This window comes from Aythya fuligula, chromosome 2, assembly GCF_009819795.1.
Source record: "Aythya fuligula isolate bAytFul2 chromosome 2, bAytFul2.pri, whole genome shotgun sequence".
NCBI classification, from domain to species: domain Eukaryota; kingdom Metazoa; phylum Chordata; class Aves; order Anseriformes; family Anatidae; genus Aythya; species Aythya fuligula.
In genome coordinates this window covers 22,529,757-22,547,400 of record NC_045560.1, presented here as the reverse complement: position 1 = coordinate 22,547,400, position 17,644 = coordinate 22,529,757, and the positions used below count along the sequence as shown (strand labels likewise).

Genomic DNA, 17,644 nt, shown 5'->3' with positions numbered 1-17,644 from the left:
TAATTACAAATTACTGCCTAAGAAGATGTAATAAAAACAATCTTCTTTGCACTCCAGCCAGAACAGAATGTGGAACTTTCTACTCACCACAGAAGAAATTCAGGTGAATAATCAAACCTAAACATATTATCATCATCTTCTACGTAATTCTCATTTAACAGCGTGTATAATTCCTTTAGCTGAAAACACACGTAGGAAGAAAAAAAATCAAAGATCTATCCACACACACCAGTGAGAATATACTTCAGTGATTTTAAGGTACATATAAAACTGTGTTACTTACAACTTCGGCATTGCTAAGATCCAACGTGTCCCACATAAAACCCTGTGGCAAAGAATATGGCTCTAGACGGACATTGTCCTTATCTGGTTCAATTGCACCATGTGAAGTTATAACTTCGTCTTTTCAGGAAGGAAGAAAGCAAAAGGGGAGAAAAAGAAACAAAGAAAGAAACAAAAACCAGTTACACTGCTAGCTTCCCAATTAGTTCTCAAACACTGCATTTAACTCGCACCATATTTTTTCTCAGAATTACGTGACAGGAACATGAGGCTTTTAGAAATGCTTAAAAAATCATATTATTAGCTTATGCTACTGCTCAGTTCTTACAGATTGCATTCAGACTAACTACTACTTCATCAGAATACCTATAGCCAAGCACTGAACTACTCTACCTCAACTGATGGCCAGTATTTCATAACACAAGGCACCAATTTATCAGCACATGCACAGCACTTAACCAGCTATGAAATCCCAGGTCTTATCAGGAGAAATGTGTTGTACTGACAGCCAACAAACTATGGCTTGGATCCTGTTTTCAGCTGACTTGAATAGACCCGAGCTCAGCAGTACACAGCAGAAACACAGCAAAGGCAGGGATTTTAAGAGATGCTGGAGAAATATTAAATTTATTCCTGAAATTGTACATGAAAATCTGCTTTCTCCCCTTCCCTTAATTTACAGCTCTAGTGATTCAGTATATAACAACTAGCTGTGAACAGAAACTGTTCCTCTTCTTTGGAGCAGCACCTGCCAAACACAGCACGTACTTCTCCCAGGTGATGCCCAGTCCTGACAAACAGTTATGGCCCGCTGTCCAGTTTGGAAGGCCATCAGTACACAAACTCTGGAAGTATCAACCACCTAAACGCTGCTGCCACTACATGGCAGACTTGACCTAATATTATATACCAAAGGATCTATTGCTAACAACCTTAACTGTAAGGCAGACCGATTCTGAATGCAAAGATCCCTACGGCTACTTCCTGAATCAACAGATTTTTTTCCACCTGAACATATCCAGCATGTCAAATAGCGAAGACTTCTCATTACGCTCATTCAGCAGATAAAGCTAAAAAAAAATAAAAATAAGAAAGATTCAACAACAAAAATCAAGAAGTGATTCAGAAAGATCGCTGAACAGAACCTCTGACAGCCAACTGCTCTGACAGCAAAGTGTATTTCTACTGAAGAGCCCTAACCAACCATTTTTAGAGCCAATCTCTTGGTCCTTTTAGGCTGGCAAGGGACAGACTCATCTCTAGAGAGCTGCTTCAGGATATAATGACCACCCTGAACTGAAGCCCTGGAAACGCTGTACACACACTTGAACTGGCTCTGAAAAAAACTTAGTTATGGTAGGAATATTTCTTGATTTATTCATCAACTTTGTTTGGCTAGGCTCTTACATGCATACCAAAGCAAGACTACTGTCACAATTACTATCATTAGTTTGATTAGATGTTTGTCTAGAGAAGAACCGGGGCAGGTCAGTTCAATCCAGTGGAAAGCACTGCAGCAGGGATGCTGCTCTGGACTTCTCTGTGCAAGGAAGTCAGGGGAAATATGATCCCTGTGGATTAAGCTACAGAAATGGATTAATTTGAACTGGTGCCTGTGAAATAGAGAGCAGCGTGCTCCTGTGCTTTATACTTTACCTTATTTCTGCTTATTCTACACCAGTCTCCAATGTCATGGAGACAAACCTTCAGAACAGAACAGACAGCTGTTCTGTGGCTGACAGCTTCTGTGCTGAGACTGTTTTATTTGTGGGTCCCCAAACTCAGGGGGTTGGGCACTGCAGAGCTAGAACAGCTTAACTTAAAGATAGTGAAGAAGGAAGAAGGTGGTGCAGAAAATTGGAAGAAACAAGAGAGTCAACTGCTGTCTTCTCCAGTACAGACTAAAATTTACCCACTGTGTGTAAACAGGGGATCGGATCAGTACAGAAGAAGTAATCTGACAAAATTTTTCCAAACCTGAAGGCAAGGGGAGGTCACATCACCTCCTCACTTGGCACCAAGAACAAAGAAGGGATGTAGAACGTATGCCTTCAAGGTACTGTAGTGTACATTGTGGAAGAAACAAGTGAACAAAGAGCAGTAGAAGTGTACGTGCATGAGAGAGGTGTCATTATCCACTTAAAGCTGCAGGAAAACTGTAACCTGCATCAGGAGAGTCACCATCTCTGTGACAACAAATCTGTCTATAGAAAAAAAATATCAGAGAATTATCAAAGTTTACTCCCATCACCACTTGACTGTGGTTTGTTTGTTTGTTTGTTTGTTTTTTATCTTCCCTGAAATGGAAAAGACTTCCATGTTCTGTTGTTTGAGAGTTCAGACCTAAAATATAAAAAGGAATGCTACTGCAACAGCATTTCCCATTTTAATAGAGAACATCAGAGTAAGATTCATTAACACTGTGCTATGTTGCATATTTCTTTAGGGGCAAGAACTTTCCTAGAGAAATCAGGAATCCCATATAAACAACACAAAAAATTAAGGAACTCTACTGCATGCAGTTCAACTTAATACCCATTTTAGAGAAGGTACCACACAACTCGTACAGGTTCTGTTAGTGATCAGTAGGATCACATGCCCAGGCCCCGTTCAACTTACTAAGTTTAGGTACAGGTTGCGTATCCCAAAACTGGTATTTACGTTTGGTAGCCTCATCAATGTTCTTTGCTGGACCTTGGCATGCAGAGAGCAGCTCCATCGCTCTCTGGATGTCTTGAAGTTTCTGCATTGGAATGGCTGGATTCTGCGCAGAGACAAACAGAAGAGGAAGCTTATTGGATATGTTTATTTTGAACAAGCTGTACAAATGTGTTCATTTAGTTTATTCTTACGTATTCTTTCACAAAGTCTTCTCATCACAGTTAGCTTCAGTATAATCTTCAGTGGCAGGACAGAAGGATAGGTGGGAAACAGACAGGCAGCTTCACAAAATCCTTAGTAGCTTTCAGTGGTATTTGCATTTAACCATCAAACTTTGGTGTTTATAATACAAATACTGCAGCATTAAGGCAGGGCAGCAGTATAATAACAAAACGCTTTTTATATTCCCCTCCCAATGGTAAAATAGAATAAACAGCATAAAATAGATCATCTTAGGTATCTAACAATCTTAAAATACTACACAGATATTTGAAGTTGTCCTTTATACATACACTATAAAACATTACTGAAATTCAGTACGGCTCAATATTTTGGTTATGATGTTGCTGCAAATATCCACTTTTTAACCCTAGTTATATAGCATATACCTTCTATAAACTCCCAAATTTTATCCTGGGTAGCACACTGTATTGTACGATATATAAGAATTAGCCATCTTCCCATTAACACCAACCACGCCAACACTCACAGCGAAAGACTTTGGCTTATGGAAGCAGACTTAAAATAAACCAACCTTCTATTTAAAGGTAGAATAATCTTTCTGGAGAAGTTATCTGAAAAGCATAAAACCTCAGGCTAAACGTTTCTGAACTAAGCTCCTAAATCCTCACTTTTGAACATTCTCACTCAGTACAACTGGAATGAGAATTTCACCTGCATATGAAATTGCAGAGGAATCATGGTAATAGACTTCTAAATGTAAGGGTTATTTCTCTCTCACTCCCTTCATCCTTCCCTGTCACTCATTTAAAAATCATCTCCCAGGTGGTAAGTCCTGTTCTGAGGCATACTAACAGGATGCTTATGCTCAGGCTTTCCCAGACTTTGCAGTGCAATAAATATATTTGATGGAATAGTCTCAAATGGATTGGAAAATGTTAAGTATTTCTGGACAGAGATTTCAAGCCAGATTTTTTGTTTATTTTTTTTGCCGAGTATCAACGGATCACTGCTTCAGTATTTCGCTTTCTATCTAGGATTTGTGTGTTGAAAATCCACCATAAACCGCATGTAATAATGACATTAAAGCTTCATTTGGATGGGCAGCTGCCTTCAGTGCCCTCAGTCACAGACGGAGTGACTCCCTGCCTGTAGCTCAAGCAGGCCATCATTTTCTAATTTTAATGACTACTTGTACTCTTCTAAACATAATGCAATTTCTTTCACTGACTTAAGTATGGCTGAACTTGACATGAGTGTACTTTAACCATCCGTCAGTGAGTAGTTGTGAACTAACATATTTACACGCTTTCAAGTAGTTCAACAAACTAGATCAGTCCTATTGCAGCATAAAGAAAACACACACTCTATGCTAAAATCCAAGTTATAGTGACATTGAATACTTTTCTCAACTAAAAATCAATTTGCCTGTTACCCACTGGCCTGATACAAACACTTCTAATGCTGCTAGATGAATTCTGAACTCTTACCAGTAAGGCAGCAAGATTTATTTTTCTTGACATACTACAAATTATTTTGTGTTTGGGATTTTTTTTAAAGTCTAGTATTTTTTCTACATTAAGAAGAAAACAGAAGATCTAAAAAGATATTAAGTTCTAAAAGGATCTTACTTGCATATGTAAAGTAAAAGTTCGTGTTTTGGTACTGAACATGACATGGTTAGGGACATCTACAGAAATCCCCTTTCCTCAGCTTCCTGAGAAAAGTAACCTATATCACAGCAACTTGGATCTTAGCACAGAGTGTTTTTTTGTTTGTTTTTTTTAAGAGAAGTTTCTTGAGAAGCCGAAAGGAAACCCTTTTGGTCTCTTTCAGTGGAAAGCAAGAAATACCTACATGAACTTCAACATGAATGAAAAAGAAGCACAATTTTGTTTATTCCAGTGTAAAGGGAACAAATTCACGCAGCACAAGAAGCCCCTGTAAGCCACAGGGCTGAGGCTTGCCTTGTGGCAGAGCCTTTGAGGCTCCCATTACCCACAGCAGTAGGGAGAGTTCGGGACCACTCAGCAAAACACATGTGCACAAGCCATTAAGAATAGGCAGGATGCATTTGAGGGTGCTGAGTGAGCCAGCTGATGTTACTGCCAGGCCACTCTCTATCAAGCTTGAAAGGTTAAAGCAAGTGGTGAATGTTTCTTATGACTGGAAAAAGAGAAATATCACACTCAACTTTAAGAAAACTTTGAGAACTCAAGGGTCAGTCCTGTTTATGGTATGTGCTTTCTCTCCAAGCTCATGGATGATACCTAGTTGGGAAGAATGGCTGATGTGCTGGCCTCCGGAGCTGGCATTCCTAGCAACCTCAATGGGCTGAAGGGAGGAACTTCAGGAAGTTTACAGTCAAATGCAAATTCCTGCATCTGGAGTGTAAAAAGGCTGTGCAATGGCAGAGGGCAGCACTGACTTGCCAGGACACAGCCTTGCTGAAGAGAACTTGGGAGGCCCTGGTGGGCAGAACTAACATGAGCCAACAGCCTGCTCTCACATAATGATAGAACAAGAAATGATGGACACAAGTTGAAAAAGAGAAAGTTCCATTTAGATGTAAGGATTTATTATTTTAACCACAGCGATCAAACACTGGAATAGCTGGCCCACAGAGGTTGTGGAGTGTCCAGCCTTGGAGACCTAAGAAACCCATCTAGTCCTGAGCAACCTGATTTAATTAGATCTAATCTACGCAGGAGGTTGGTCTACAGAACTCCTGAGGTCCCTTCCAAGCAAAGTTATTTTATGACTATATCACTCATAGTATCAGAGATCTGGCAAGTTTATTTGTGCCAATGTGGGAAAGCTACGTCCCTGAGGCTTGTAATGAGGGGAGATCTCAAAAGGTCTTTTGAGATGGGCGGTGAAGAGTCCTACAGGTCACCTGAAGCACACAATGCTAACAAGCATTTATTGCCGTAGTTACACTCATGCCAGTGTAAAAAAGTCCAGTATCACAAATGAGAGAGGGAGAAGAAAAGGAGACTCGCTGTTCTGTTTTTCTCATCTGCTGACTGGGACACCAGTTTACAAACTCAGCTCACCTCAAAATCCTTTTCAGTGAGTTCAGAAGCCCCACTGAGTGATCCTGTATATATTCTCCTTGAGACAAAGCGTACAACGTCACTTCCCTCTGAAATATTTTGCAACCCTCCCTTTCAACCAACAGCAAGCAAATGCTAAATGTTTTTTCCCCACACTTCACATAGTACAAGGAATAAAAGTCTAAGTATCACTAGAGTAGTGCAGAAAATAAATACACTTCTACACACCAATGCAGATCAGCCGTCTACAAAAACCTAAAACAGAAAAGTTGTCCAAGACAGAGAAACTTGGCTACTAATCAGTGGGTACACCTGGAACACTGAACAAAGGGGGAAACAAGTAAGTGCTGGTGTATTTGCAGCTACAGAAAAGAAGAAGCCGTGTAAGGACACAGTTGAGTTGCCTGCAGCCTGAGAGAACGACTTAAATAAAAGCATCCCTTGTATGCCTGCAAAAGAGAAAACTAACATTGCTAACAAACTGGCTAAACTTCTTGTGCTACTAAAATACTCACTCAATGCACCACTGTTAAGTATGCAACTTAGAACAAGGATAAATTTCCACACTTGCAAAATGCAGCAGAGAAGTGGTGTGCAAGACTGCAAGGTGCTGATAACTAAAGTCTTGCACATGAAATCTAAAACGTGAAGTAGCTTCCTTTTAACGCAGTTAGAGGTAACAACAGATTTGGTCAGCAGGAAATCAAGGAACTCCCAAGATACTGCAAAAAATGTACTGTATCTTAATATTAAAACTGACCTCACTTCATCTATAAAAGAGTGTGATATTACTTGGCTGTTGCATGCAAATAATCTTGCATTAGCAATTCATGCTGTGTACTTTATAGAAAAACAATGTCAAAATGCGTAGTGAGAGCAGAAAGCATGTGAGATCTCCACCTTTTTCAAAATGTCCCCTGGGGCAAGCATGCCCATTCAAAGTACTTGGTGTGACACAGAGAAGATCCAGAAGGAGAACACAAAACCTATCAGTACGTTGACAAAACAGAACACAACTGCATCCTGAAAATCAGTTGGTAACACCAATATACTTGGCAAACCCTGCAGGATTAATAGCACTACTGGTACAACAGCATAACTTTCTCCACATTAATCTGATAACGCAATATAACTACTTCGACATGCTCAGTGGTCCATGAACTTTCCTATCACCATGTTATAAGCCTCTGTTCTCAGGCTCAGATTTCTCTGGAGATGAAAGCTGTGTGTTAAAAAAGCCATCGGGGCATATTACTCACCGTTTAGTTAGAACCTGGTAGTCAAAAGCACGCAAAGCCCACAAAGGTTGCACATCCCCTTACACAATTTGCATTCTTACTTACAGCAGAGACATTTCAGATGGCAAAAAGATTCGTCAGCCTGTATCTCCACGATAAATATTGCTGCATTTTGTGTAAAGACGTGTGTGTGTGTAGAATATACAGCTGCCCTTACTTGCCCTTCCCTCCTCCTGCTGAAGCTTGCCACGAAATAGCATTATGCTGTACAAGTGAAACTGCACTAAGCCATGCTAGGTGGTGGCTAAACTAAAGGCGATTCGTCAAACACAAACTGTACTTAAAAGCATTACCACTGCAGATTAAGGCTCTCTTCTACAAAGCCTGAATTCGGACTGCTGTTACAGAATGCTGTGGTTACAAGGACTCTCCAGCTAACTTCATACAGTTGGCCAACACCAGGACTTACACCTTGCTTCTGCCTCTATTCAGGACAGAGTTGCCTAATTCAGACACGTGTTAAGGTAGCACTTCCCACTCTTTTTTATAAAAAAACAACAACACACAAATTAAAATCAAAACGAAAAGCAGGCACAAACTGAAACAGAACAAGGCTCTCACTTTCGAAGGCTGTTGAATTTTAATCTCCTGGGAGTCAGATGCAGAATCTGATTTGGTGCCTCCAGAATTTGGTTTCTCCTTTTTTCTCTTCTGTTTCTTTTTCTTCTTCTTCGCTCCCAAATCCCCTCCAGGACTTCTGCCAGAAATTCAGAGAATGTGCAGTGAGAAAAATCAATACCACCAAGCTTAAAATTCATAAAGACTAAATATGGAAAAACCATCAGTGTTATGTGAAAAAATCTAACAGCAGTTTGAAGCTGAAGAAAAGGCAGGGCAAAGGAAGAAGGGGGGTGTAGGAGGGGAGGAACTGAGAGCGCACTGACAAAATGCTTCCTGCAAGTGCCTTCTAAGTTGTTTTACAGTCAGAGCCCTGCACAACCAGGCATTTTGACACAGTGGCATGAAATTGTGATACACTCTAATAGCCAACACTCTTCTTGATGTTATTACTCAGCTCGAACAAGAAATGGCCATTCCCATATATAAGGCAGGAGGTTCATCAGCCTAATGAAGTGTTGTACTTAGCAAGAACCATTTTGCACAGAAAATGGGGCCAAGGACTTCAATCAAGAAAGGTGCATTGTGGTGTTGTATACAGCAGAGTAAGAATTCCCTTACAGTTCCAAAAGTGATCGCTTGCTTAAGTTCCACAGTGTAGGGACAGGTAAAAACTCCATGTCTCTGTGACCATAAACACTGGCCACCCCATTCCCCACACAGTCTGCTCCGAGTTGGGGTGCGATTTCCCAGACAGAAGGGATTTAGAAATGCAAATTCAGCTGAGCTTGAAGGTAAACTCAAGGAAGTGCAGGAACCAAGGGAAGCAACTTCCTCAGGAATTCAGTAACTACTAACAGCCTGATATTTATTCTCCTTGATGTTCAACCATCAGGGACATCTGAATCCAGTTTTGATTGGATTCTTCTCGTTCTGCTTTCAGGGAATTTTATTTCTAATTTAAGTAGTGATTAAAGTCCTCTGTGAAATCTCTGGAAGAAACACCACAAAGTGATCCAAACATTTGTACTTTAAAATGATCAGTACAATGGTGTCAACCTCAAAGAAAAAAAAAACAACAAACCAAACCAAGCGTACACTGCACTTGTAGGTTCTGCCATATCTGGGCTATTGATAAGCAACCCCCTTTTTTTCTTTAAAAGATTCTAATTTAGCAAATAATCAAGATATGGAATCAAGATTAGATTAGAGTTTGCAAAGTGTGGGAGGTGTTGGCAGCTCTCAGACGGAAGGCAAACACGGAGGGAATGACTCAGTTAACACCGAGCCCTCCGCGAGAGGCTTAGTGCCCAGCCACCGTGCACACAGCACCGAGCTCAGGGCAGATGTTAGGGCTTGGGGGCCTGGACATTTCTACAGTGGAAAAAATAAAATAAAATAAAAATCAAAGAAACAAAGCATTGCTTATTTTAATTTTGAAATAGCACTGGCAAATCAAAAGAAATCAAAAGAAAGAATAATTTAGCAAAGTTACTAAGATCGACACGCTTGCAAGGGCCGTGTTTTTTTTAGCCAGGACACACTCACTTTCAAGACTACAGCGCCCCGTGTCTTAGCATCTATACCTAGTCAGCGCCAGTCAGTAAGAAAATAACCAAATTTCCAACCTGGAAACCAAAAGCCTGCAATTAATAAAACATTTAACTAAACGAAGACTCATTTTGTGGCATCATTACTGTTCTCTAAGAAAGATCAACCCTGACAAGAAGGTGACACTCACACCAGGTTAAGTCACGCTCCCAGAGAGGTAAGAGTTATAAATTTGGGACCTTCTGGGATCAGACCCAAGGAGTTACTCAAAAGACAACAGTGTGGTAGTAGACCAAATGCTCACACAGGGGAGAAAAGAAAATTTGGAGTATTTACACTGCAGAAACAAAAGGTTGAGTTGTCTAAATGAGGCAGGCAGAAAGCTGCCTGTTGTACGATGGCAAATCACAGAGATGACTCCATTAACAGTTTCTAAAGTCTCAGTTTAAAATAATCTAATCTAAATCTATTTGAAGGCCCGTATACCAAGCTGACACTTGCACAGAATCTAGACAAAGAACAGACCCAGATGTCTGACAAGAGGTTATAAATATGAGACCGTAAAAATAATAATAATAAAAAAATATATCATATATATTATATATATATAATATATGTATTATATATATATATATGTATATATAAAGTAATTGCACAAAACCTAACTTTTCCAGGACTTCTTCACCTCTGGCAAAACTGAAACAAAAATACTGGAGAAAGTGATTTTGCCTTTGCTAAGATTCATTTACTGGGATACCACTTAGTTTTCTTGATCTGTCCATAAACTTTCGCCTTTCCCTCTAGCACTGTGCACTGCAGAGGTGAAGCCACCAGCTGGGTGTTCCCCGGGGAATGGATCCGCATCGGACTCAGGGCCGAGCTGCTGCAAACGCTGCTCCTCACTCCTCTCTCAGCAGGAGCCGGCCCTGCTCACACTGACAGGGGAATTCTGCTCTCTGGGATTACCTGGCGGTCAATGGCTTGTTTAGTTTGGTGAAATAACAAGTGACTGGACTAAAAAAAAATAAAAAAAATAAAAATACAAAATTTGGCAGCTACGGAGAAAAAGCAGCTTTGCCAAGCTGAACTAATGTTATCCCCAGTTAAACTGTACTTTTACCAGGATCATCTTAGCTTGTTCTTTGACCAGCTCAAGGCCTTTTTCATATAGAATTGCACATTTTTTTAGCTGAGAGAAGACAGGACTGAACTGTTATAAAAGATGAATGGTATTTACTGCTCATGTTTCTAAATCTGTTTGAAGTTGGGGACAGTAAACACATATATATATATATTTTTTAATTTTATTTTAAGACTCCAGCTGTGAAATAAATAAAAGCAAATTAGCAAAGTGTGTTTGAAACTTGCTTGAATAACCTCCCCCTTGTCTTTCCCCGGCCATTTTTTCACATGGTACCTTCCCAAACCCCAGACCTCGGCTTACGACCTTCAGTGTTAGAGCTTCTACACTGCCTCTTACGAAATAAACACCTATATCTTCTGCCTGACAGGGTACCCAGGGACTGTTCAGAGCAATAATTCATAGGCAGTCCGCTGCTCATGTCAGTCCTTTATTGCTGTTATAGTCCACAGAAAGTAAAAAGAGAACTTAAAGGGAGATCCATTCGTCCTTCAGCTCTTTGGGCATGCCTGCAGCTCAGATCTGGCAGCGCAGAAACTCCGACTGAGCAAACAGGCTTGTCCAACACGAGTTACAACCAGAGACACCACGCGATTTAGGGCAAAAGCAAAAATGAAAGTTCTCAGTAGTTTTGCTCCGTCTCACGCTCTGCCTTGAAAAGAACTGAAAGGTTTAAAAACCGGGAGCATGGCTGGGAAGGGAGGAAGTTTGTTGCTCAATATTTAGTAATTGTGCCGGGCATGATGGCACAAAGGAGATGCAAAGGTAACAAGATTAGTAGCAGAGACTCCTATTAAAGCTTTTCTTTTTAATTAAACATTCTTGCGTGCTGACTAAGATCTGAGTTCTCCTTGTCAGTTCATATACACCTATCTGACACAAAATACATTAGAGGCTAGAAAAGATTACTTTCGCAGCTTGACGAAAGCTGACCTTCAAGCATGAAATCGTGTTTTTAACCAGCCCGCCACCACCGAAGCGGTGCAGGGACAAGGGGCACCCCGCGGGGGAAGGAGGAAGGGGACACGCAGCTCCCCATGATGCTATCTCATGCAGCCAGGCCTGGAAACACACATTTTCATACAGATGAACACACCTGCCCCAGCCCGGCCTGCCACGCAGCCCACAGCTGGTTATACTGAGAGAAACGCTCGGCTGTAGGCCCAGGGGAGATCTGCCAGCCCAGCAGAGCCACGCTTGTACCAGGAGCGTTTTACTGACAGGAGGCCGAGCCCACACACTGAGGCGTACCTAAGTACGGACACAGACTTAGGTATTTTTAACCACATCCACGATGACGATTTTGTCATTCTGATGAATAAGAAAGCAGCGAGGCCCGCATGGAAGTAACGTGAAAATCGATCTGCAGCTGAAGCAGGAGAAGAGTCAGGAGACCTCCCTCTGTCCCAAAAAGATTAAAAGGTTTAACCCCGCCACAGAAACAGGCCGTGGGTACATCTTTCAGCAAGCTACTCAGGCCCACATTTTGATGATCTTGTCTGCAAGTTACAAATATAAGCCCGTGATCCCACCCACATACCTTTCCACTTATGTACACACATCTGGTGTTTTGCATAAATGTGAAAAAAGACTTTCGCCTCTCCCAATATGCGCCTTTTTTTTTTTTTTTTTTTTTTTTTTAACTGAAAATTGGGGATACTACTGCATTTGAGGAGCATGCACAGGCCAAGACACAACCTGTGTGGAGCCCTGAACAGAAGTACGGAAAGCTGAGATGGAGGAATTGGGGGAGCCTCAGAGGTACGCTGCCCAGGTGGCCACACTGCCTCAGCTCCCTCCTTCCTGATCTGGGACCATCCTTCCCCCTTCAGATCTTTCAGTGTTATTTTAATTATCTTTTTGGACAGCAAATTCTGCTTTAGCAGACACAGCTTTTTTGCAACGTCAACATCTGTTTTAAATTACATGGAGTGTCAATTTTAAGTTAGCAATTTCTCAAATTTAAAACCCAACACGTATTTCTGATGTTTATTTTAAAGCTGCAAAGGCATAGGACTGCATGGTTAGGGTTTCTCTCTCCTTCACAGTATATTTTGTCTCTCTATGAGTAAGTGAGGTTGCAAAACTACATTTCTGAAGGTGCTATATGGATCTTTTTGATCATAAAAAGCAGATCTCATGTATGTGGGCAAGGCTCCAACAAATTTCAACGTGGTATTATTTATACTAGGGCTGTCCTTGGTTCATACGGAAAATGGAGGCTTAGATGCAAAGGGCTTTCCCACCCCTGTAACAGGTCACCAGCATTTCAAAAGAATAAGAAGGTCCCGACCCCAAAAGCTTATTATATGTCCTTCAAATTCCACTGTTAAAACTAGCATTACTAACAGCCCTTCTGAACTAAGACTTCCTTCGTGTTTATTTCAATACTTGGAAGCGCAAGCTTCTTCAGCATGAAAATCTAGTAGCGGTGCCTTAAAAGCAAGCCCAGCAGATATTCCCCAAAGCTTTGCGTGTTTCCCCTGCCTCCTCCAAGTTTGTAAGGCTGCACTCCAAGATTTCAATCTAGCATGTTAAAACTGAAGCACTGCCTCCAGTACCTTAAAAATATATTAGCCATATATATATATATACACACACACACTGCTGTTTGGAAAGTTGCAATTGAGTACGCTACTAACACATTCAACGTAAATCATTGGGGGCAGGGGGAAGAATTGTTTAAAGGTCACACTTTTTCCTCATCTGTTTACTAAATATTCTCTGCCCAAAGCCTTTCTGCCATAGAGCAGAAGGAGCTACTTAGAATGAATGGAAAAGCCTTACAAAACCAGGCTCAGCAGGGTAGGTTCAGGTGCACTAAGTATGTATTCTTCTACATACACACTAACTAAGCTATTTTGTAAACACTTTATTATGAAACAGAACAAGTACAGCATAATGCATCAGGCAGGAGCAAACTGCAGACAGAACAGGAGAACAGCAATATGAGTCACACAACATACATAATCCTGCATCTAAAAAACAGGACCAGAAACAGAGGACAAAGACATTTGCACAGTCGAGAGTTATAAACTGGTATTTGCTGCTGCAGACAATCAGTGCTCAAGCACCAAAACAAAAACGTCTTATATTTATATATATATATATACACACACACTTACCATATTTACTGTGTTCAATATTAGAAGGACACATTAAGAAACAGTTTGAAAGTAACTTCATTGACAAAGCAATCCTGTTAGAGACTGTCATGCAACACATACTCTACCTCCTTATAAAAAACTACAGGTAAAGATAGCACAAGATTAAATATTGATCGGCATGAATGGAGACCATTCAGAATTTAGCAAGCCAGTTGGCACAGTCACAGTTTTAAGTCGTAAGACTGCTTATAAATTGCTTAAGTGTATAAAACCTAATCTAAAAACTCAAAGGAAACTTTAAAGCCACCTCCAAAATGAAGATACTACAACAGGGAGAAAAAGGGTACTCATACAGGCTCCTATTACTACGGGTTAGTTTCCCCTGATTGAAAGTAGGACTTAAGACAGCGTGTTTGCTGTAGCGTTAAGACTTGTCTTTCTCTTTGATGGAATTTGTTTGAATACTTCAGCCTGCAGACCAATTGCAGACCAACAGCAAACAAGATTCTCACAGACTACAAGAACACAAAATACAGTAATTCAGATGTCAATATTAGACTTCATGCATCAAAAGCATTGCAGAAAACTGACACTAATGCTTAGAGGCTTTTTTTTACTGCAATAGTCTGCCACTAACATCATGAAATTTCGTATTACTTGAAGCATTCAGTTCCTAATTCAAAGAAGAATAAAGCAGCTTCTTTGAAACACTCATTAAAACACATTTGGCACTTTTAATAAAAACAAGCTTTGCAGTGAGCAGTGTACAGTCTGCAGCTCCAGGTGTCCCACAAAGCTCAGCGAGACCCCAGCCGGAGCGCAGCAGCAGCCCAAGAGCACGCAGGAGCTCAATTCTTTGTTCCACGGCCGCTGCCTGGGCGCTGCTCCTGCACCCGGTGTCCAGAGCACAGGGCCACAGACGGGCTGCGCTGCACAGGGCAACTACAGCTCGGTCACCAGAGCTGACAGAAGAAGAAACTGCAGTAGGAATGAAATAGGAATGAATCCTAGACAGCCATTACCCAGCTAACAGTCTGGCCTGGCACGTCTTCGTCTGCGAAGAGCGATGAATAATCATCCCCTGCTCTCAGTGGTGCTACTTTTATGTATTTGGGAATCATCGACTGTAGCGCATTCGTGCAAACAAATACAACAAAAGCACCATGACAATTAAATGCTATTTTGCTCCATTTTAATATTCAAGGATGCTATTAGTGCAATTATTTTTGACAAATATTTTCACGTGTGTGCCATGAACGTGCCAACAGCGTGGCGGGCACGGAAGTTTTCCTTTTCCTGCCTTTTCCTGAAGTCAGTCCCCCAAGTCTCTGGGATTTTCCTGCCACATTTGAGATGCAGTGCTGCTTGCTGCCAAGCAAATCCTAGGGGCAGGAGACGACAAACAGCTTACATCTCCAAACATCAATCACCTACAGAAACGCTCTCACCCAAATGAATCAGAAATTCATGAGGAAGGTATCTGCGTAGCGGCGTGTGAATTAACCTATTTCGGGTTACTCCAGCCACTCCTAGCTGAGACAACAAAGCGCTTCCTTCACCACCGTGTTTTTTAATCCTCAAAAAAAGCGGGGGGAAGGCGCACTGAAACGAAACCGTATTTTTAATCCGCGTTTCCTTCCCCACAGCCCCACGCTGCAGCAGTGCCGGATACACGGCAGCCAGGCTCCACACGGCGCCTCCCGGCCGGGAGCTGCCCCCGCTCCCCGGGCAGCGGGCACAGGCCCGGAGACGGGGAGATTGGGACAATGGGGAGCTGAGGGGTGTCCATCCACCCATCCATCCATCCATCCATCCGTCTGTCCGTCTGTCCGTCCACCCACCCACCCGCAGGCACCGTGTCGGGGTGCCCGGCAGGGCCCCGGGCCGGGGCAGACGCGGGGCTGCAGCGCACGTTTCGCCCTGGGGCTCCTCGGCCGAGCCGGGGGTGCCTCCTAAAAACCCCCAGACCCCAAAGCACAGCCCCGAAATCCTGGGAAATCGCCGTAAACAACAGCCGGGAGGGAGGGAAGAAGGGAAGGAGGAGGGAGGGAGGCAGCCCCCGTGGCCGCCGCCGCGCAGCCCTGGTCGGGGCGAGCTGAGCCCGGCCGGCCCCCGGCGCGCCCCTACCCCTTGGCGTGCTCGGCCTCCTCCTCATTGTCGCCGTCTATGCCGCAGGTGTCCTGGTCATCCAGCTCCAGGCTCTGCTGGCTGGCCGCAGACTCGCTGTCCTCCGCCATCACGGGGGAAGGAGGGAGGGGAGGAGGCGGGGAGCCTGTGAAAGGAACCGGGGCGCACGGCGGCGGCGGCCCGGCCGAGCTCCCCCTAGCTGCCGTCCTCCCCGGGCTGGAGGCAGCCGCCAGGCCTCAGGGGCAGGGGGGTGCCTGCTGCCAACACCCCGCTTCTTACAGCCCTTGAATCGTTAAGCTTGGAAAGAGCTACAAGATCTTCTGCTGAACCATCCACCCTACCACCACGTCCCTAAGCACCACGTCCAACCTCTCCCCGGACACCCCCAGGGTTAGGAACCACCACCTCCCTGGGCAACCCGTCCCAACGCCCGACTGCTCTTTCTGAGGAGAAATTTCTCCTAATTTCCAACTAATATTTTACTGCTGGTAGGCACCAGCGTGGCTTGCCCCCCCCCCCCTGCAGCTGTTGCCACCGTCTCTTGCAGCACTTGGTGTTTTTCTGAAGCCCATCCAGCCTGCGATCTTGTCGCTGCTGACGGTCAAGGACAGCGCTGGCAGGGGAACGCGCTGGCGTAAACCCAGCACGAGTCGTTCAGGCTGGATATTAAGAGGTTTCACGCCTCGAACAGCAAGGTTCTGGGAATTGCTTCACAGCAGAAGCTGCAGAGGCCAAAATGGTGATGATTTTATCACGGAGCAGTGTCAGTTTGTCACAGGCACGGGAGGCTGGTCCCAGTCCCGGGTGTCTATTTGCAAAAGTCACGTTTCTTAAGCGATTTTCCAAGGCTCTTCTCTTCTACAGACTCCATGCTAGGAAAATTGCAGTTGGAATCTGAACAACTTGAAAGCAGGAAAACAAATAAATAGGATCTCACATTAATTATTTGAACTCTCGTGATTTATAGGGTTGGATCAAGAATTCTGGATGAAGTTCAGCATTTCTGAGTGCTTGGTTTGGCAGTCTGCCAAAGAGTACATTAAAACCTAAGAATAATATGGACCAGTTGTAATTTCTCCTTATCTCTGCCACCCTCTTGAAAGTCATTTAATGTGAAGAAGATACTACTTCATTTTTTTGCCATTTCAATTTAAGATGGTGCAATGTTGTGCTCTATCAGACATTGCAGATGACATGTTAAATAAAAGATCTCACTGGACTAGCAGACAGCTAGATGTCCGGGCAGCTGCGCCTTCTCAGTCAATCTCTGAATCTGGGCATATCGAGCACCATTTCTGGGCCTCTCTGTCCTGCTGCACTTGGTCCTTCACAACATGCAAGTTGCCACAGGAACTTGTAATTCAACCACCTAAAATTCTCAGAGCCAAAAGCAGATCATGTAATGGTAAACGAAATCAAAGGCCTGGGTCATTCTGTCAGCTGTACTCGATCGATAAAGGTGCCTCCTAACTTCCCATGTTCTTACCCGTGCCATACCCGTGTCAGTTGCAGAGAAAGTGCTGCCTCGGTGCTATCAGATAATCACTGAGTATTTGTTCCCAACAACAGGTGGACTTATGGGTATTCCTTTTGCTTTGTTGTGCAAGGACAGAGGGAGCGAAGATTCTGAATGGGTAATTCCGCAGCAGATGTGTGATCTATCACGCTAAATTCAGACATCTC

General features: G+C 43.0%; 1 protein-coding gene across 1 annotated transcript in view; it reads right to left on the bottom strand.

The window, feature by feature from the left end:
* NMT2 (N-myristoyltransferase 2) overlaps positions 1-16,071 on the bottom strand; it is a 31,207-nt gene extending 15,136 nt beyond the window's left edge. Inside the window, exons 1-5 of the mRNA XM_032181552.1 lie at positions 15,962-16,071; positions 8,039-8,174; positions 2,902-3,046; positions 284-402; positions 88-179 (exon numbers count right to left, since the gene is read on the bottom strand). Of these exons, the coding sequence (XP_032037443.1) occupies positions 88-179; positions 284-402; positions 2,902-3,046; positions 8,039-8,174; positions 15,962-16,071 (602 nt within the window). The remainder of the gene's footprint in view (positions 1-87; positions 180-283; positions 403-2,901; positions 3,047-8,038; positions 8,175-15,961) is intronic.
* Between the last annotated feature and the right edge of the window lie 1,573 nt (positions 16,072-17,644).